At 39.9% G+C, this 22,054-nt stretch overlaps 1 protein-coding gene across 9 annotated transcripts in view; it reads right to left on the reverse strand.

The window, feature by feature from the left end:
* Nucleotides 1–1,917: 1,917 nt before the first annotated feature.
* Nucleotides 1,918–22,054, reverse strand: part of LOC107867788 — a 38,375-nt gene continuing 18,238 nt past the window's right edge. For 6 of the 9 annotated variants that reach the window (XM_047410336.1, XM_047410337.1, XM_047410338.1 and 3 more), the window contains exons 11-15: nucleotides 9,557–9,670; nucleotides 8,581–8,778; nucleotides 8,407–8,458; nucleotides 2,461–2,650; nucleotides 1,918–2,363 (exon numbers count right to left, since the gene is read on the reverse strand). In XM_047410336.1, the coding sequence (XP_047266292.1) occupies nucleotides 2,498–2,650; nucleotides 8,407–8,458; nucleotides 8,581–8,778; nucleotides 9,557–9,670 (517 nt within the window). In that variant the 3' untranslated portion in view covers nucleotides 1,918–2,363; nucleotides 2,461–2,497. The remainder of the gene's footprint in view (nucleotides 2,364–2,460; nucleotides 2,651–8,406; nucleotides 8,459–8,580; nucleotides 8,779–9,556; nucleotides 9,671–22,054) is intronic. The other 3 variants (XM_016714199.2, XM_016714201.2, XM_047410342.1) reach the window with 1 other exon arrangement.

The raw sequence follows: 22,054 nt of genomic DNA on the forward strand, positions 1-22,054 counted from the left end.
GGGGTGGTAGGGGGTGGGGTGGACGTTGGAGTGAGGTGGGTGATTTTGAGAGTTGTATGAATATTTCAACTACGAGTGAGGTTGTAAAAGAGTTTTGGAAAATGTTTTTCTTACTTTTTTAAGGAAAGTCATTTTCCTTACATTTGAAAAAATAAAGTTGATTTAGAAAATACTTTTCAAAACCTTTAAATCAACCAAACATTAGAAAATTGAAAAATATTTTTCAGAAAATATTTTCCTTCATACCAAACACACCCTATATGTGTTGTATTATTTCCTCTGTTGATATTTATATTTTTCTTTTTTAATTTGACACACTAAAAATAATAAATGAAAGCGTAAACACATTCACTTCACTCAATAAAATCCCTTTTAGCCAATCATTTAGTAAAAAAGATTGAACTATTTATTTTTTAAAGTAAATAAATAAAGTTGAATAACTATTTTTTGTATATCGGAGAAAGGAAAGACGCATGGAAAGAGTACAGTTTCTTTTCTCCTTTTTTTTTCCTACTTTCACGACGTTTTTGAGAAATTTAAGGAGTTTGATGAATTTTTAATTACTTTTTTGGTATACTGAGACATCAATAAAGAAAAATTGTCATTTTTTGAAAAATACAGCAACAACAAAAGTCATTTTGACATATTTGTATCCCACAACTATCTTTGTTGTTATAGCATGTTCTCATCAGTTGGAGCGTAGAAGTGGCAAGAAGTTTCAAACACTTCCTGTTACAAAAAAAATATAGGGTGTGTATTGTTTTATTTTATTTATTTTCTTAATGTTATATTCTGACTCCACCGCTAACAATGACTTTTAAAGATGTGGCCGTTAGTCATTTTAGAAAGACTATAAAGACCAAGTTTTACTCTTGACAAGTGATTATGTCTTCACTACATATAAGGGCAAAGCAAGAATGAACTAGAAAAAAAAAAGTATTCCCAAGAAGACAAAACGTTATAATCAAACATTAGACTTTGGGACACAGCTGGAATAAGCAAGCATGATCAACTAAATCTTCTTAGAAAGTGACTCCGCGTATAGTTGTTTTCTCCTCTCAACTCGACTGTGACTACACACTTTCTCAAACTTCATTATCAAGATACTTTTTTGACTACTTTGACTCAGAATGTTCTCCCTAAAGCTTTCATAACAAAAAACAAACAACATATTTACCGTAATTTAATAAGTGGAGTCTTGAGAGAAGAGAATATACATACATCTTACCCTACCTCAGAGGTGGAAGGATGTTTTTGATAAACCATCGGCTCAAGAAAACATAATGAAGTCCCAAAAAGAAGTAATAAAAGTACAAAAAAGCAACTAATAACAACAAAATAACAAATAGTAACAACAATAAAAACTAAGAAACAATATATAGTAACAAAAATTGAAGGACAAAAACTACATAAGCAATACCATAATTGTTAATCTTCCTTTCTTTTTTGGATGATGAAACTCAATAAAAAGTTTTTTATGAAGGGAGTTAAAAGGGCCATAATATAAAATATTATTCTAAAAATAATTTAGTGTGATCTCTTTGATCAGTTCAAACTGAAATTTGCGCAACACTAACTTCTAGAAAATCTGTTAGGGTTACATTTCAACTTTACCCCTCAAGAGTTATTGTTAGATGTGAATTTCCACTTTTAGGTGCATCCCTTGATATTAAATAGTTAATAAACGTTTTTAACTCTTACCATAATATCCATTTTGTAAGCCATTCAATTAAAAATACAGACCATCAAATATAGAAATATGCATTTGGAAATAACCTCCGACTTTACAAGGCAGGGTAAAGTCTGCACCCACCCTCCTCCCCCACAATCCTACATATGAAATTACACTAGGTATTATGTTGTTACACGCGTGGTTTTCCAAAATTATTTAAAGAGAATGGATTGTTAAGAAGTATAAACCATGTTAAAGCTTCCTTTTTGGAATAACATAGTGAAACAAACTAGATGAGAGAAGTGAAAACTCAGTAGGATCAAAATGTTTTAACTCCCTGATCCTGCAGAAGTGTAGACTACTATAGAGAATTCAATTTTTCTCCCTTCATAACATCTCTTTCTCGACTACTCAATACTCTCGTTACAAAAAGGGTATGCCAAATATTTATAGGATTACAACTAATAGCTTTCTATACAGCTGCCGGCCTATGCTCCTAAAAGCAGTCCCTGTTTATGAAGTATGGAAGTCTTCTGCGCCTATTGCATTTTTGGATGGAACTCTTTAGGAATTTCGAGAAGAACATTCATCCATGCTTGATCTTACAGCCTCTACTATTAGAATGTGATAATGTTTAGTGCCTTGCCATACAGCAACTTCAATTGGAAAAGTTCCCTTTCTGTGAATCTTCCTGAAATGAGAAAAAAATGATTTGACAGTTAAAAATTTATCCAACAACCTGAGTTCACACTGACAATGTCATGGAATTTCGCTGAGGGAATACTTACTTTAAGCAAATAAATAAGACACAATGACTTAAATTCTTCAATCAGCGTCACCGAGTCCATCACTACCATCACCTCTCTTGGATATAGGGGTAAGGTGCGACTTAGTATTTTTCCTTTGAGAAGCAATTTCAGCATTTTTACGCAAGACTGCTCCAGGAGATGGGTAAGGGCGCTGCTGAAAGAGAGGACCCTGAATTTGAAGAACCAGTAAGATACCATTTTTAAGTTAAAGCCTGAAGGCATACAGGGAATAAAAGCATATATATAGAGCAGGAAAATTGGATATGAGGAAGCCACTAATGTCTACAACAAAAGAATGAACCTTACAAAGAGTGCCAAGACTGTTTCTCCATACAATGGCAATAAACATAAAACCAAATTAAGATTAGTGCAAATGGCAGTGTCAATAGGTCAACTTTACTTATGAACAGAATTTTCCACATGATTTTGATTTTAGCCAATGGCACTCAAAGATACCAATACTTCAACAATGAAATATTATCAATTGACAACTGATAGCATGCTCCCCCCACATCAAAGCTGTGTCCTTATCCAACACTTCTTATGGAGACACATGAAGGAAGTTCACAAGAAATTGCAAAATAGGACAGACAAAACAACGAGAAATTCTATTATCTTTTTTTCTGCATTCCATTTTCTTTGTTCGATTAGTTTCTGCATTACAAACAGGCCATTAAAATCTAACTGAAGGCAATTAGTATCACTATATATCAACAACAACAACAACATACCCAGTGTATTCCCATATAGTGGGGTCTGGGGAGGGTAAAGTGTACGCTGACCATACCATTACCTCATGTGAAGTAGAGAGGCTGTTTCCGATAGACCCCCGACTTAGGACCGATAATAGTATAGCAATCACAAAACATAAATGCATATAGACTAGTACAGTATGCAAAATAAACTAACACCGCTATCCACAAGATAATACTACAGCCACATGATAATACTAAAAATTATCTATCCGAAATCATAGACATCAAACACAAATAAAGAACGCTCTTCTACTGTAACCGTCGCACTCTCACTCCTTAACTCTCTGCCCTAATCCGCGTCCTCCACACTTCCCTATCAAGGGTCATGTCCTCCGTAAGCTGTAACTGCTCCATATCATGCCTAATCACCTTCCTCCAATATTTCTTCGGCCTACCTCCACCCCGCCTAAAATCATCCATAGCCAGTGTCTCACACCTCCGCACTGGAGCATCAGAACCCCTCCTCATCACGTGCCTGAACCAACGTAACCTCACTTCTCGCATCTTGTCCTCCACCGAAGCCACTCTCAACTTCTCCCAAATAATCTCATTCTTCACCCTATCTTTCCTGGTATGGCCACACATCCATCGCCGCCACCTTTATCTTTTGGATGTGGGAGTTCTTAACTAGCCAACACTCCGCTCCATACAACATATCCGGTCAGACTGCCACTCTGTAGAATTTACCTTTAAGCTTCGGGAGTACCTTCTTATCACATAGACCTCTCGAAGCGAGCCTCTATTTCAACCACCATGCCCCAATACAATGTGTGAGACCTTGTCAATCTCACCATTACCCAGAATCATAGACCCCAGATACTTAAAACTCTACCTCCTCTGAATGGTCTGAGAGTCAAGCTTCACAACCACGTCAGCCTCCTGCGACACATCACTAAACTTATACTCCAAGTACTCCGTCTTGGTCCTACTCAACTGAAATCCTTTAGACTCAAGGGTCTGTCTTCAAATCTCCAACTTATCATTAACTCCTCCCCGAGTATCTCAATCAATATCTATCATCAGAAATAACATACACCAAGGCACCTCCCCTTGAATATGTCGCGTCAAAACATCCATCACCAAGGCAAATAAAAAAGGACCAAGTGTCGATCCCTGGTGCAAACCTATCAAAACCGAAAAGTGCTCCGAATCACCACCTACCGTCCTCACATGAGTCTTTGTGCCATCATACATGTCCTGAATCGACCTAGTGTACGCCACGGGCACCCCTCTAGCCTCCAAACACCTCCACAGAATCTCCCTGGGAACTCTGTCATATGTCTTCTCAAGATCAATAAACACCATGTGCAAGTCCTTCCTCTCCCGAAACTGCTCCACTAATCTCCTCACAAGGTGAATGGCCTCCGTAGTCGAGCGACCTGACATGAAACCGAACTGATTCTCAGAGATAGTCACGATCCTCCTCAGCCTCAACTCTACTACTCTTTCCCAAAACTTCATTGTATGACCCAACAATTTGATAACTCTATAGTTGTTGCAACTCTGGATATCTTCCTTGTTCATATACAATGGAATCATCGCACTCCACCTCCACGCTTCAGGCATCTTCACCGCCCTAAAAATGATGTTAAACAACCTTGTCAAACACTCCAAAAAAATTCACTGAAATCTCATCTGGCCCCGTCGCCCTACCCCGACGAATCCCGTGAATAGCCGCCTTGACCTCCTCAACCTTGATACGCCTACAATAACCATAATCGCGACACTTCTCAGATTTCTCCAATTCCCCCTTTACACAAAACCTTTGTCCCCCTCATTGTTCAAAAGTTTATGAAAATAAGACTGCCACCTCTTCCTGACGAGGGCATTCTCAACCAACATTGTACCATTCTCTCCCTTGATGCACTTCACTTAGTCAAGATCACGAGCCCTCTGCTCCCTGGCCTTGGCAAGCCTATACAACTTCTTATCCCCGTCTTTCTCCTCTAAAGCCGCATACAAGCTCTCAAAAGTTGTTGTCTTAGCCGTCGTAACAGTAGTGTTGGAATTGATAAAGTTCCGTGGAGTCCATAATTGCATAAAAGGAGTCAAAGTAGTGGCTGCGGTGCGTAAAGGCACTTCTTCGACGGTCCCTGTACGCCCGGCCTGCCGGTCCGCTCTAAAGAATTCAAGATTTATATATGTTTCAGGGCTAATTTAGCCTCTCTTCTAGCTACCTTATACCCTTCCTTATTCGTCTGCCTATCCTCATCATCTTTGCTCTCAACCAACTTAGCATAACCCACTTTCTCAGATTCCACCTTCCTCTTAACCTCTTCGTTCCACCACCAGTCCCCTCGATGCTTGCCAGATCGACCTCTTGAGATACCCAACACCTCTCTAGCGTTCTCCCTAATGCAATTGGCAGTCGTCTCCCACATACTATCCACATTCTCTCTACTCTCCTAAGCCCCCTACTCTTCAACTTCTCCCCTATTTCCAAAGCACTAGCCAAAGTAAAGCTCCCCACGTAATCCTGGGTCGAGCCTCCACACTCCTCTTCTTTCTGCCCTTATTGATCACCAAGTCCATTACCAACTTATGTTGAGTCGAAATATTCTCGCTAGGTATGACCATACAGTCTTTACAAATTGCTCTGTCACCTTCCTAAGGAGCAAAAAATCTATTTGCGTCTTGGACACCAAACTACTAAAGGTAATAAGATGTTCCTCCCTCTTCGGGAAGCTCAAATTCACCACCCACAACCCAAAAGCCCTAGCAAAATCCAAAAGAGAAGCTCCTCCTTCATTCCAATCCCCGAAACCGAAACCGCCATGCATATCATCATACCCTCTTGGTAAAGACCCAATATGCCCATTGAAATCCCCTTCAACGAACAGCATCTCCGTGCTCGGAATGCCTCTAACCACCTCATCCAAAGCCTACCAAAATCTCTTCTTCTTCTCCTCGTTCAAACCTGCTTGTGGAGCGTAGGCACTAATAACGATCAAAGAAGACCCCCCAATGACCAACCAAATAACATCAACCTATCGTTAACCCGCTTAACCTCCACCATTATATATGAATAACCTATAACGAGGATAAATACATGCTGAAGTACATCAATTTAAATTAAACGAGCTCCTTTATTCTTTATATGCCAACCGTCAATAAAACTTTAATCATAACTTAATTGTGGTTTTTTATTCTCTTACGATATTCTTTACTTGATCCATCCTTACCAAATTTTGGAATAGTTGCAATCTCAAAGTGTAGGAAATCTTATAACTACAACAATCAAACATTATTTGCTTTCAGGTAGAGGAGAGAAGTAAAATAATTTGGGAAAAGGTAGAGGAGAGAAGTAAAATAATTTGGGAAAAGTTTTGAATATTGATCTACCAATGAACTTTAAAAATTAGTCTAAACTCTATGCACCGACAATGTATTGATTTTTTTTACCAACATGCTAAATTGATGTCTGCAACAAGTAATTTATCAACACAAGTTACATATGATAACCAAAAAGTAGAAAAACCTTTTTAGATACAAATAATTGTACTATAAATTATTTATTCTAGTTAATGAATATGAAAAAGTAAAACAAATCTTCTCAGTCAAGATTAGTTAGTTCTATATATATTAATTTCTAAATTGAACTCTATGTAATAATTCCAAGTATGCTATGATTATTTCCTCTAAATTTTTTAATAAACATAAGGGTAAAAGGTTAAAATTTACCCCTGAACAGTGTGAAATGGAACAGATGTACCCTTCGTTAATAGTTGTGCTAAATTTGCCCTCTCCGTTGCTAAAATAGGCTAAATTTTCGCTTATTTTCAAATTGAGGAAGCTAAGCAACGGTGATGACACGTGTCCCCCAATTAAGGATTAATTTTACATATCGGAGAGCATATTTGAACCTTTACCATAGTTCGGGGGCAAATTTGACCCTTCTATCTAATTTTGAGTTTTAAATTTTTTTTGGTTCCTCCTTTCTCTCTCCCTGCCACTACCACTACCTCTACCACCAATCACCCTTTCTTCCTTTTTCCCTCTCACCAACACCATTCTCACCATCACCTCCATAACCATCATCTCTTCCTTTTTTGTGTCTCTGTTTCTCTCCCGGCCACACCATCACCACCTCCACCACCAGGAGAGAATGCACTAAACGACTCGAACATGCAAACATAGAATACTATTTTAATGCAAATGTATAGCCACATCAGGGTCAAAGGAGGAAGAGAGGGTGATTGGTGATAGTTGGTAGAGTTCGCACACCTTGTGTCCCCATATACTTTTCATTTTTCTCTGTAACAATTATTATGGGAATGCACTTCTTTTACAAGTATAAAAATGCATTTAGTCTCACTTTTGCCGATATAGTCATTTTACTGATGATAATGGCATGAGGTAGGTAGTGTTTTTTATAGGTTTGCTTGGGGCCTACTTAAGCCATGAAGCTCAGAGCAGCCGTTTAGGCACCTTAATGTGACCAAACCACTATAGCATGTGTCTCAACATCCATCAATATTGAAGAAAGTGAAACTAACTGTTTGCGAAGTAATATATTTATGGATAAAAAAAAGTTAATACTTGAATAAGTTAGTGCGCAGAATAAAATTCACCACAAGAGAATTAGTCAATAAATATGATGGAAGCTTAAACTGCATCTTTTAAAATCTTAACTTAAATTTGAAATGATTTTTTAGCTCAATTGATATGATTGTTAAAGTTCATATATTTCATTTTATTGTAGTTTTTGAGTTCTTTTATGAGAATATTATTTTTCTTCCAACATATATATCTTAAACTATTCTTCATTTTCTCCTTTATTGGGATTTGCACTTAAAACACTAGCTGAATTAAGCGTTCTTAAAATGTGGCAAAACATATCTATTGCCATGGTGAACGGAAACATGGGCACGTGATTTGGATCAATTATGGTAGAATTAGTTGTGATAAAAGCATCCCAGTACATATGGTATCAAAATGGGATTCTTCTGTTTGCAGGCTACAATCTTGTAGGTCCTTTTTTCCTTTTACTTTCACAGTGGAAGTCAGGATAACATCCTTTTTTAGAGCATCTAGAAGTTCCAATGTATCAATAGGGTGTATCACCATCCCTTGTAATGAAATAAAAATGTTTCTCTTAAAAATGTACATAACATATAGAAGTTAAGACAAGTTAAGCCTTATTGATTAACTTGAAAGGCAGTCCACATACCGTTGCAGTGGTATCTGCTGCCCGTGGTTGCACTCCTTTGAGACCTACAACCCTACAGAGTCAGCAATAAAACAAACCATCGGTTAATAACTTTAGAATTTCTAAAATCTGCAAAATGTGCAACAATGTAAGTGGAACACGAGTAGTAGGGGGAAACAGCCTTGGGATACGCACCAACCACCCCTAGGAGCATCTGAATAAGAGCTTGGATCCATGGGATCCAATTCGTCATCCTCATCATATGTGCGTTTCCGTTTGTCTCTTTTGTTGCTTTTACTCGGTGGTGGATTGAAACTAGACCTGCAGTCTAAATGATCAGATAATTGACTTCTGGAAACTAAAAAGATTCCCCTTTCCTTTTGCCTCCTCGATCTATTAAATAGAATTCTCAATTAGTTTCATAGTGCAGTGAACAGTTTCCCCTTAAGCTAGTCTTAGTTAATTATTACTACACCTATCATGATGTAATTGTTATGACATCAAGTTCTGTCATCATCTCTATATTATTCATCATTTTCCTGACAAACTGTTAAGCCCAAGTGGTAATAAAACAAGTATGAGAATTAATCGTGACAAACAAGGGACAAAGCTAGTTTGCAGAAACTTTTTCAAGAAAAATTACTTCCACTGTCATATATATCTACTGCATTTCACCAATATAAGTTCCAAAATAGTAAAAAGGAAAACTGTAGTGATAAAAACATTTATTAATTTAATGTTTAGAAGGATAAAGAATTCAGTTCATTCACCAACTGGCATGATGATGCACCACTACTTCAAAAGTAACATACAAGGATTCCATATGACAAAAATAAAGCATCATTATCATAAACAAAAAGGAGTAATGCAACATCAAGGACACGAATTCCTAGCGGGATGCACACATATCAGGAAGACTGTCAGAAGCTAGTGAGACACCAACTGAGCAGAATCAGGATGTGATGCTTAACTTTGACATCCTCTGGCATAGTTCCTATCAGTTCCTCTCAAAGACTCAAACATAAAAGTTGGAACGAATATGGGATAAAGGAGAGGCTTAATAACAGTAAGCAGAACCAAGAAGCCCATGGGTTCTCTTTAAATAACACCAAACTGTACCAGCAAAGCTATTTAAAATTATACTGACTTGATCTATGAATAAGCAGCATACCTCTGCCGCTGAAACTTTTTGTCAGAGCCTTCTGAGGCACCTGCATCCCCAGAAGTTTGCTGTTGTCTCTCCACATTTTCTGACAGATACTGGCTTTGAGGAAGCTTGAGAACTCTGCATTCAGAACAATATCAACATTCAGATGAATGATGCATCGTAGATAATTATGATCGTTGAATTTGAGCAAACACTAATTCAAACGCTTAGCTATTAGCCAAGGAATACTTTTACTTATTTATTTAAGGTCTACAAAACGCCCCCTCAAATGTGTCCTAATTTTATTTCTTGAGCCAAGGTTATGCAGATATTTTTGCTTCAGGTGACGGTGAAACTAAATCCCATGATCTTTGTTGCTCTAATATCATGTTAAGTGAACAAACATCCTTTAGATGCTGAAGTGATTCAGAGAATACTTCAATTCATTTGTTTAAGGTTCAGGCATGTGAAGAGGAGGAACACAAATGCCCCAGTGAGGAGGTGTGAGAGGTTTGCAGTGATAAGCCTACTCAAAGGTAGAAGTAGACCGGAGAAGAATTGGAGAGACGTGATTAGAGAAGACATGAGGTCGAGGATTACGGCGGGCGGTTAGTACGTAGTTGAGTGATTTCTCTCTTTCATGTGGGAGAGCATGGTTCTAGTTGGAGCTCCTTATCTGCTCCCTCTTCTCATTTTTATTATTATTATTATTCTATTATTATCTTGGAGGGGAGCCTTGGAGTAAGTGGTAAAGTTGCTGCCATGTGACCAGGAAGTCACGGGTTCAAGCCTTGGAAACAGCCTCTTGCAGAAATCCAAGGTAAGATTGCATACAATAGATCCTTGTGGTTGGGCCCTTCCTCAGACCCTGCGCAGAGCGAGAGCTTTAGTGCACCGGGCTGCCCTTTGCCTTTTATTCTACTATTATCTTATTCTTCAATTTTATTACTATGATTGTTTCTTTGATTTGGTTATCTTACTATTTCTGTCGTCAATATTTTTATTTTCATAGTTTTTTTTTTTTTTTGACAAATAGTACTGTTGTATTCCTCACATTAATGAATGCTGCAATCTCCAAAAATTGATACAAAAAGAGTTAGTCAGAATCTAAATTTTGCAACACAGCTAAGAAATCTACAAGATCATCTACTTCCTCTATAAAATTTTCTTGACAAGGCAGTTCCATTTCACATCATAAATGGACTTAATTTTGTCCTCAAAGCATCTTCCGTTTCTTTTCTTCCACACTGTACACCAAATGCAGGAAGGTATTATCCTCCTCTACTTTTTCTGGCTCTTGCTTCGCCTTCTTCTGATCCGGCAGCTCATCAAATCAGCTGTGTATTCAGGCATTGTCCACTCAATCTTTGTGAGGCTAAAAAATAGTTGCCAGAGCTTAGCAGTAAATTTGCAGTCTCATCAGTTTCATAGCACAAAAAACATCTGGTCACCATTGCCATTCCTTTCTTTTGTAGGACTTCATATGTGAGGCAAGCATTCTTAACCACCAGCCATGTGAAGCATTTCACTTTTGTGGGGGCATGGTTCTTCGATACGTTCTTCCAGATCTTTGTGTCCTTTCCTTGCACTACGCTGTTCTCCTTCCTGTATAGCCTGTTTACTGTTTACTGAGAAGACATCGTCCACTATGTGCCTCCATCTCAGGAAATCAGAGCCAGTAAATGTGCCAGGAAAGGCCTCTACCACATTTAGCAGACTTGCCACCCTTTCCACTTCCCAGTCATTAAGGTGTCTTCTGAATGTTGGTTATCAAAAAAAAGGTGTCTTCTGAATGTTAAGTTCCACCCTTGAGGAGACCAGCATTCCTTGATAATAGCTTCAGGGTTGTTACTTAATGTTAGTAGCTCAGGGAAAGACTCCTGTAGAGGGGTTTGGCCATTCCGGTTATCTTATCCAGAACAGAGTTCCGAGTCCATTCCCTACCTCGATCTGGTATTTTTTTTGGAATTGGTCTGATACTATCCTGCATTCTTGTCCATAGAGATCTGATTGTTCTCCAGACACCTACCCCATAAGTGTTATTAACTTCATTAGAACACCAGGGATTGACTTGACCATATTTGTGAGTAATGATCTCCTTCCTTACATACTAATTGAAAACCTACACTTCCATTTTTTTAGCACTCTTGAATTCTCCAATGTCTTGCTGGAAAAACTTCTTGTTTTCTGTCGGCAAATCACTCTTCAATTCACCGGTTATCAACAAACTCGGCCCCGATGTCTCTCTTTAAACATCTCTCCTTAACGTTTCTTCAACAGCGCCCGGCAGGTGAGTCCGGCGCCGACGCTCTCGCCAGCAGCAGGTAAGGTGATATTTTCTCATATCTATTCAACCCATTTCTCTCTCCCGCTCCTTCGCTCTCCGCCGGTACCCCATATTTTCCGGTGTGACACAAACCTATTTTCACTGTTGGAATCGCCGGTTCGGCGACGACCAAGAAGCAGTGGTAAACCAGATCCGGTGAAGCTCCGGCGGAATACTCCGGCACCAGGTTTTGCCGGTGGATCGCGGCGTACAAGCAGCCAACTCATTTTCCAGCGTTCAAGTCGGGGCGATATCAACAGTGGGTAAAAGCGGCGGCAGTAACATTCCGGCGACCAATTTCTCCACCAACTTGCTTGAATCCGACAAAAAGATCAAGAAAACATCATCACTTCCGTTTCTTTCTTGGTTTCTTGTTTGTTTATCTTGACTGTTTTTATGGGATTATTGGTTCCAGTTTCTCCTTTACCGAGTAGGAGTTAGCTGAGACTAGTATATCTATTTATTGTGGTACGTGTTGGTATTTTTTACTTGTGTTGGTGTTACTTTTTAAAGCTGATTAGAGTTATTGTGACTAGTATAGTTCTAATTATTGATTGTTGGTTGTCAAACTTGTTATTGATTGTGGTCTTGGGTATATGTGATTGTTTCTTGATTTTCTTCCTGTAGATTTATCGCATTATTACCTTTGTATCTATTTTAGCCTTTCCTTTTCGTTTCTTAGCCTTACCTATTTGCTCGCTTTTTTCGTTTCTTCTTTTGAGTAGTGGCGGTAGTGGTCGATGATAAGCTAGGCTCATGTTCTAGGTCAGGGTTGGGGTAGGGGTCAGGACAAGGGTCTAGGGTGAGGGCAGGGTTTGGCGTTGGGTTAGGGGCGGGTCTAAGGTCGAGTTTGGGGTTGGGAGCCAGGGGTAGTAGGGTTAGGTGGGGTAAGGGAGATTCCGAGTTGAGATTTAGGTCTTGGAACATAGGGACTCTTCAAGGGAAGTCCATAGAGCTCGTGAAGATTCTTAGGAAGAGGAGGATTAGTATAGCTTGTGTCCAGGAAACCATATGGGTAGGCTCTAAGGCGAGGATGTGGACGGGTATAAGTTGTGGTACTCAAATAGCGTGAGGCATAGTAATAGTGTAGGTATCTTAGTAGATGAAGAGCTTCGGGGGCAGGTGGTGGAGGTTAAGCGGGTTAACGATAGGTAGATGTCGATTAGGTTGATCATTGGGGGGGTCGTCTTTGATCGTTATTAGTGCCTACGCTTCGCAAACAGGTTTGGACGAAGAGGAGAACTTTTGGGAGGCTTTGGATGAGGTGGTTAGAGGCATTCCGAGCACGGAGATGCTTTTCGTTGGAGCGGATTTCAATGGGCATATTGGGTCTTTACCGAGAGCGTATGATGATGTGCATGGCGGTTTCGATTTCGGGGATCCGAATAAAGAAGGAGCTTCTCTTTTAGATTTTGCTAGGGCTTTTGGGTTGTGGGGGGAGAATTCGAGCTTCCCGAAGAGGGAGGAACACCTTATTGCCTTTCGTAGTTCAGTGGCCAAGACCCAGATAGACTTTTTGCTCCTTAGAAAGGGTGATAGAGCGATTTGTAGAGACTATAAAGTCACACCCAGCGAGCATCTTCCGACTCAACATAGGTTGTTGGTGATGGACTTGGTAATCAATAAGGGCAGAAAAAAAAAGAGTGTGGAGGCTCGGCCCAGGATTAAGTGGGGTAGCTTGACTTTGACTAGTGCTTTGGAAATAGGGGAGAAGTTGAAGATTATGGGGGCTTAGGAGATTGGAGAGAATGTGGATAGTATGTGGGAGACGACTGCCAGTTGCATTAGGGAGAATACTAGACAGGTGTTGGGTATCTCGAGAGGTCGATCTGGCAAGCATCGAGGGGACTGGTGGTGGAACGAAGAAGTTAAGAGGAAGGTGGAGTCTAAGAAGGCGAGAGGCTAAATTAGCGGTTACAGTAGCTAAGACAGCATCTTTTGAGAGCTTGTATGCGGCTTTAGAGGAGAAAGACGGGGATAAGAAGTTGTATACGCTTGCCAAGGCCAGAGAGATGAGGGCTCGTGCCCTTGATCAAGTGAAGTGCATCAAGGGAGAGGATGGTACAATGTTGGTTAAGGATGCCCTCATTAGGAAGAGGTGGCAGTCCTATTTTCATAAACTTTTGAACGACGAAGGGGTCAAAGGTTTAGTATTAGTATTGGGGGACTTGGAGAATTCTGACAAGTGTCTCGATTATGGTTATTGTAGGTGTATTAAAGTTGAGAAGGTCAAGGGGGCTATTCGCAGGATGCGTCGGGTTAGGGCGACAGGGCCAGATGAGATTCCAGTGAGTGTTTGGAAGAGCACTGGCGAGGAAGGTTTGGAGTGGTTGACAAGGTTGTTTAACATCATTTTTAGGGTGGCGAAAATGCCTGAAGCGTGGAGGTGGAGTACGATGATTCCATTATATAAGAACAAGGGGGACATCCAAAGTTGCAACAACTATAAAGGTATCAAGTTGTTGAGTCATACAATAAAGGTTTGGGAAAGGGTGGTAGAGTTGAGGCTGAGAAGGATCGTGACTATCTCTGAGAATCAGTTCGGTTTCATGCCAGGTCGCTCAACTATAGAGGCCATTCACCTTGTGGAGAGATTAGTGGAGTATTTTTGGGAGAGGGAGAAGGACTTGCACATGGTGTTTATTAATCTTGAAAAAACATATGACAGAGTTCCAGGGAGATTCTATGGAGGTGCTTGAAGGCTAGAGGGGTGCCCATTGCATACACTAGGTCGATTCAGGACATATATGATGGCGCGAAGACTCGTATGAGGACGGTGGGTAGAGATTCAGAGCACTTTTCAATTTTGACAGGGTTGCACCCGGGATAGACTCTCAACCCTTTTGATTTGCCTAGGTGATGGATGTTTTGAAGCGACATATTCAAGGGGAGGTGCCTTAGTGTATGTTATTAGTTCATGATATAGTACTGATTGACGAGACTAGGGGAGGAGTTAATGATAAGTTGAAGATTTGGAGACAGACCCTTGAGTCTAAAGGATTTCGGTTGAGCAGGACCAAGACGGAGTACTTGAAGTGTGAGTTTAGTGGTATGTCGTTGGAGGCTGACACTGTAGTGAAGCTGGATTCTCAGGCCATTCAGAAGAGGGAGAGTTTCAAGTATCTGGGGTCTATGATTCAGGGGAATAGTGAGTTTGACGAGGATGTCACGCACCGTGTGGAGGCAGGGTGGTTGAAATGAAGGCTCGCTTCAGGAGTTTTATGTGATAAGAACGTGCCTCTGAAGCTTAAAGGTAAGTTCTACAGAGTAGCAGTCCGACCAACTACGTTGTGTAGAGCGGAGTGTTGGTCCGTTAAGAACTCTCACATCCAAAAGTTGAAGGTGGCGGAGATGAGGATGTTGCGATGGATGTGTGGCCATACCAGGAAAGATAAGGTGAGGAATGAGATTATTCGAGAGAATGTGGGAGTGGCTTCGGTGGAGGACAAGATGAAAGAAGTGAGGTACGTTGGTTCGGACACGTGATGAGGAGGGGCTCTAATGCTCCAGTACAGAGGTGTGAGACACTGACTATGGATGGTTTTAGGCGGGGTATAGGTAGGCCGAAGAAATATTGGAGGGAGGTGATTAGGCATGATATGGAGCAGTTACAATTTACGGAGGACATGACCCTTGATAGGAAGGTGTGGAGGACGCAGATTAGGATGGAGGATAGGAGTGCGTCGGTAACAGTAAAGGAGCGTTCTTTATTTGTGTCTGAAGTTTCTTGTTTGTTGTGTTAGTGATGTCTATGATTTCGGATAGATAGTTTTTAGCAAAGTTGCTCGGACTCTCCAAATACATTGTCGCACCCATGTTGGATCCTCAAAAAATGCACTACTTTTGAAGGATCCGACACGCACCCGATGACATTTTTTAAGAGCCTGAGCAACATAGGTTTTTAGTATTATCTTGTGGCTATAGTATTATCTTGTCGCTAGCAATGTTAGTTTATTTTGCATATTGTACTAGTTAATATGCATTTATGTTTTGTGTTTGTTATACCTTTATCGGTCCTAAGCCGAGGGTCTATCGGAAACAATCTCTCTACCTCACCTGAGGTAGTGGTATGGTCTACGTACACTCTACCCTCCCCAGATGCCATTATGTGGGAATACACTGGGTATGCTGTTGTTGTTGTTGTTGATCTCCTTCCTGAGAGTTGATTCCTCTTCACTGAACCTCTATAACCACTTTATCAGGAGACAGTTGTTGTGAATCTTCAGATTTCTGATGCCCACCCCACCCTGGTTTTGCTCAACTGCACCACTTCCCGTTTCACCAGGTTGTATCCCCCTCCTTCCTTGTTTCCTTTCCAAAAAAAATTCCTTCTCAGTCTGTTTAATTTTTCTTTACCACACTGAAGGATAGGGTACAATGACATCACATAGATGGGAAGTGAGTCCAAAACAAAGTTAATAAATGTAACTCTTCTCCCGAGTGATTAACATTGAGCTTTCCACTAGGATTATCTCTTGACTGCCTTCTCTATAATGTTGTCCCAGATCTCCACATTCTTATGTCTACTGCCTAAGGGTATACCCAAATACACAGTAGGTAATTTGTCCACCCACACCCTAGAAATGCCAACCAGTGCCTGAATATTATGTACCACTTTAATGGGGAATAAGCTACTTATCCTCCAATTTACCTTCAAATTAGAAACAACTTCAAAGACTAATAGCGTAAATCTGATGTGTCATCTGCATTGAGCAGATGATAAATTTTCGGATTGCCCACTCCACCTTCATTTAACTTGAAACCACTCAGCCAGTTATTTTGGGATGGTGTTCTCACCATACTACTGAGACCTTCCATAACAAGAAAAAATAGAAAAGGGGGTAAAGGGTCACCTTTCCTAACGCCCCTTTCAGCAAAAAAAAAAACAAACAAACAGGTTTTCCATTAACTAGAATAGAGAACCTGAGTTTTAATTAAAAAAATTTATCCTCTTTAGCCATCTATTTCCAAATCCCACTTGGTTGAGGATGTTTAGAAGACAGTCCAAATGAACATGATCAAAAGTTTTCTCAATGTCAAGCTTACACATTAGCCCAGCCACTTCACCTCTAGTTCTTGTATTTACACACTCACTTGCTATAAGAGGTGCATCCATTATCTGCTGTCCCTTGACAAATGTCATTTAGTGTTTGTTTACCAAGCTTTCTTTAACCCTCTTCATCCTTTCTGCCAGTACTTTAGCAATCATCTTGTACATTCCAGTTATCAAGCTAATTGGCCTGAAATTTCTCAGTTCAACTGCTCCTGCCTTTTTAGGGATAAGAGCTACATAAGTAGCATTCATGCTCCTATCAAACACTTTGTGATCATAGAAATATTGCATAGTACCCAAGATGACCTCCTTGACCAAGTCCCAGAACGTCAGGTAGAAGTTTATTAGGGAAACATCCGGCCCAGGGGCCTTGTCAATGGTACATCACTTGATGCTCTCCACTATCTCCTCTTCGTTAAAACTCATTTGCAACCAAATCTCATCTTCGGGGGTGATAATTTTTGCATCCTGAATAGTAAACTCAGGTCTCCAATCTTTACTTTCCTTGTATAAGGTCTGGTAGTAGCTCTGGACAACACTCAATAGCATCTGGAACAGTAATATTGAGTCCTTCCAATTTCAGAGTGTCATAGAATTATATCTCTTATGGGCACTAGCCATTATTTTCTTAGTATTTTTATCAGTGCTTCTTTCAATCTTGTATTTTCCAAACTTGTTGTGAAAACGCTTTCCTTGAGTCTTAGAGTCTATCTGAACGATCTCTCTACCTCACACCAGGTAGGGGTATGATCTACGTACACTTTAGCTTCCCCAAACCCCACTTGTGGGATCACATTAGGTATGTCGTTGTTGTATTTGTTTAAGGTCTATGACAATGATGAAGACTCAAATGATGCAAACTTAATGGTTTACACTGAGTTGCTAGGACGATTCAAAAGCCCTGCCACATCTGTGTTATGTGTTATGGGTGTGGGTTTGGGATCCATATGAGAACACCTTACTATTACACGAGAATCGAGATATCCTATGAATAAAATAGTAGGTATTTATAAGGATGCAAATTTTATTATTTTTTCGGTAAAGGGACAAACATACCCTTGAACTATCATAAATGGTACGCATATACCCTCCGTTATATTTTGAGTATGTATGTACCCTTACTGTCAATCTTTTGGTTGTATATACCCTTTACCGGGACACGTGACCTCATCCTAAGCATTTACCTGATTTTTATTTATTTTACGTAAAAGGGACAAATATACCCGAACTATCATAAATGGTTAATATACCCTCCGTTATACTTTAGGTATGTATATATCCTTGCCATCAATCTTTTGGGTTGTATGGAGTCCTTAAAATGAAACGACACGCAATTTCACCATAAAGACAAGTCTTCGCCGAATTAGTAATAGAATCACAACTAATTTCGGACATGATATAATGTCTAATTTATGAAATTAAAAAGGAAAGAAAAAAATTAAATTGGGTGTGGTGTTAAGAACCGGAATATAGAGCTCGAATAGAGAAAAAAAATTCTAGAGTTTGAAGTGAGGGAGAAGAAGAATGATGATGGAGAGGTTTCTTAATTGTTTAATGTTGCCTCTTGAATCGGGTTTTTTTATTTCAGGTCTAGGGTTGGATTTTTAATTTTGGGTCTAAGGTTGGGCTTTTAATTTCGGGTTTTAATTGGGTTTGGGGAATGGATAGTTGGGTGGGTTATTTTTAATTCTGATAAAATAAGTTAAAATCGGTAAATGCCTAGGATGATGTTACGTGTCCCGCCGTTAGGGTTAAGGGTATATACAACCCAAAAGATTGACGGCAAGGGTATATACATATCCCAAGTATAACGGAGGGTATATGCGTACCATTTATGATAGTTCGGGGGTATATTTGTCCCTTTTCCATTATTTATTTGAAATTGGTAACGTGTTGTATTCGTAGTACAACTTTTTATTAGTTTTAGTTCAATAACTTTCATTAATAAAATTATATACTTAAAGATGTCATAATATACATTTATTTGTTGTATCCCAACACCCGTATCTACATTCATATTGATACCTCTACAACAACAAGAACAACAAACCCAGTGTATTCCCACCTAGTGGGGTCTGGGGGGGTAAGATGTACGCAGTCCATACCTCTACCTCTAAAGAAGTAGAAAGGCTGTTTCCGATAGACCCCCGGCTCAAGTCACGAGACACCACAAAAACTCATAGTAAAGCACAGAACTAGATTACATAATATAAATACGGCACCCATAAGTATTAGAAAACAGAGGAAAGCACACAGATTCGTAATAAAACATGGAACACGGAATCATAACAAGAATAAAACCCCACCAAGTAATTCCCTACACTAGCAACCCAAACCGGACCTAGTCTTCTGCCCTAATTCGCGTCCTCCAGACCTTCCTATCTAGGGTCATGTCCTCGGTGAGCTGTAACTGCTCCATGTCCCGCCTAATCACCTCACCCCAGTACTTCTTCGGCCTACCCCTACCCCGCCTAAAACCATCCAACGCTAGCCTCTCACACCTACGAACCGGGGCATCCATGCCCCTCCTCTTTCGTGATGAAGAATTCAACCTCTAGACTCACCCGTTTCAGGTGCCTACACCTGATTTCGAGCAACATCATTTCACGGATACCGTAATCCATTGGTTTTACAAGCTGTTTTAAAATCAATAGTACCACTACTAACAAAGGAGTAATAACACAACATAGTTATTTGTGAGCATCTAGGCATAATAAGACTTTACTGAGAAACAACCACCATTGCCTAACTCTGTCTCCCACCTCCTAGAATCCTGAATTTCTAACAGTAGAATTTGTTTGAAGGCATCTCAAGCAAGTTTTGCAATTCCTTCATCTCCCAATCATGAAATTTCTCCTAAACTGAGATCCCAAAGAACATTTCCTTCTCGGATCTCCTGAATCTGTTGGACTGTCATCTCTAAAAAAATTTTAATATCGTGGTGTCCAGGGCAGCTTTTGCGCACCTCGACTTAATCCACGGGATGACTGCCACCTCCCACCAACCAGGCATCAGGTAACTCTGTCCAACAAGGCTAGAAAAGATGGGAAGAATCACCTAGTGTTTTATTTTCTTTGCTGGGATTTGAACCTGAAACCTCAAGTTCTTAACCCACTTCATCGACCACTAGACCATACCCTTAGGTGCGTACTGTCATCTCTTTTTAGCATGAAATACTATGAATGTTTGGATATGTGGATCTCAAAGTGATTGTCGCGCCACCTATGGCGCCAAAAACTAAGCCTACTTCTATCCCCTACCTGAAAGTTAAGTTACCCTAAAATCCTCCTAGACTTTCAAGAAATTTCCCCATGCCTGCACCCAAAAGGAGCAGTCGTGTTTCTAAATCTCCACCCCCCCTCACCCCTGCCCCCTCCTTAAATCCATATTTTTCCGCTATCACCTCTCTCTATAGTGCATGCTCCTCTGTTTTCCCTACCCTACTTACATTGTCACTTTCCTCATTTTTAAAGAACTTGTTTTCCAAGAGAAACAACAACATACCCAGTGAAATACCACAAGTGGTACGCAAACCTTACCGCTAGAAAGACTATTTCTGAAAGACCCTCGGCTCAAGTGCAGCAAATTCACGCATAAAGAAGAAGGAAATAGTGGAGAAAATATAGCAACTAACAAGCAACAACAAAATAGTGTGATAATCAAAACACAATAAACAACAGACTTTAATAGGTATCAAAAGCAATTACAAACAAGGATAAATATCAAAAGCAAGAACTAGAATAGTACAGCTAATACAATGATAAACCCCAACCAACCTAAACCCTCAAAAAGCAAAACACCACTCCACTACCTACTAACTTTCTAGCCTAATATGTCCTCCATACCCTCCTATCTAAGGTCATTTTCTCGTAACCTGAAGTTGCGCCATATCCAGTCTCATCACCCCTCCCCAATTTCGGCGTACCTCTACCTTTCCTCGTACCCTTCTACGTCCAACCTCTCGCACATCCTCACTGGTGCGTCTACGCATATCCGCTTCACATGTCCAAACCATCTCAGTCTCGCTTCCCTCGTCTGTCCACCACAGAGGCCACTCCCACCTTATCCCGTATATCCTCATTTCTAATCTTATTGCTCTTAGTATGATCACACATCCACCTCAGAAAATATTTTCCAAGAGAAGATATTTCCAAAAATAAAAATTTTGAGAAGGCAACGACATATTTCCAAAATATTTGACCAACAAAACATGAAAAAACTGAAACCATTTTCTGAAAAATGTTTTCCTCCACAACGAACATACGCTAAATACAAAGAGCTTAAGCTAAAACAATGGAGCTGAGAAAATTCAAACTATGATCAGTCTTTAACGGGCCCAAATTAGACCAGCTATACAGATTAAGTGAACATCTAACTTTCAAGGAGAGGTTTGGAGTTGAGATTTCAAAAAAGAAAATCTACAATTTTCATGTTCATACACACAAAAATATACTTGCCGGCACCATAATTCAGATTTTCTTGATGGTTTTACCAAACTTTCCATGAAATCCAGCTGTCAAATACATCTTTTATACTGAATGGCATGATCCAACTTTGTCAAAATCGAGAAAGACATGTTTCAAGGATCTTTTGATATTGAATTGTGAAGCAATAAATGATTAATATTTATTGAACTCTTCCGACACACATAACACCTGTCAAGCTGATAATTCGTTTGCTAAAGCTGAAAAGAACCCCTATTAGAAAACACACATGTTCTTCATTTGTTCTACAAGGATTTTCAAAGGGATTTATAACGTGTGAGGCCGTTCCACCCATTGATTTACTGCCTCGAAAAAATTGCAGAGACTATTTCACATGGTATCATAGCAAAACTTTGGTAAGCCCATTTGCAACACCGTCTTCTCTCTGCCAGCTGTGTTGCGCTATGCTTTTCTCGCAACTCCGTCAAACAATCATCGAACCTGAGAAGAATGGATCTTGGGACTAACTCAACCCCAAAAGTTAGCTCATGAGGTGAGGATTGTCCAAGTCCATACAAGGAGACCAATTACCCCTCCCTTTTCCGATGTGGGACTCTTAACATCCCCCGCATGCCTAGACCTTGTTAACGGGAGTGTGGACAATATAATATAGGGGCCCAACATTGGGGAACAAAAAATTGGGATGGGCATGATTCTGA

This window comes from Capsicum annuum, chromosome 4 (assembly GCF_002878395.1).
Source record: "Capsicum annuum cultivar UCD-10X-F1 chromosome 4, UCD10Xv1.1, whole genome shotgun sequence".
In the NCBI taxonomy this organism is placed as follows: Eukaryota; Viridiplantae; Streptophyta; class Magnoliopsida; order Solanales; family Solanaceae; genus Capsicum; species Capsicum annuum.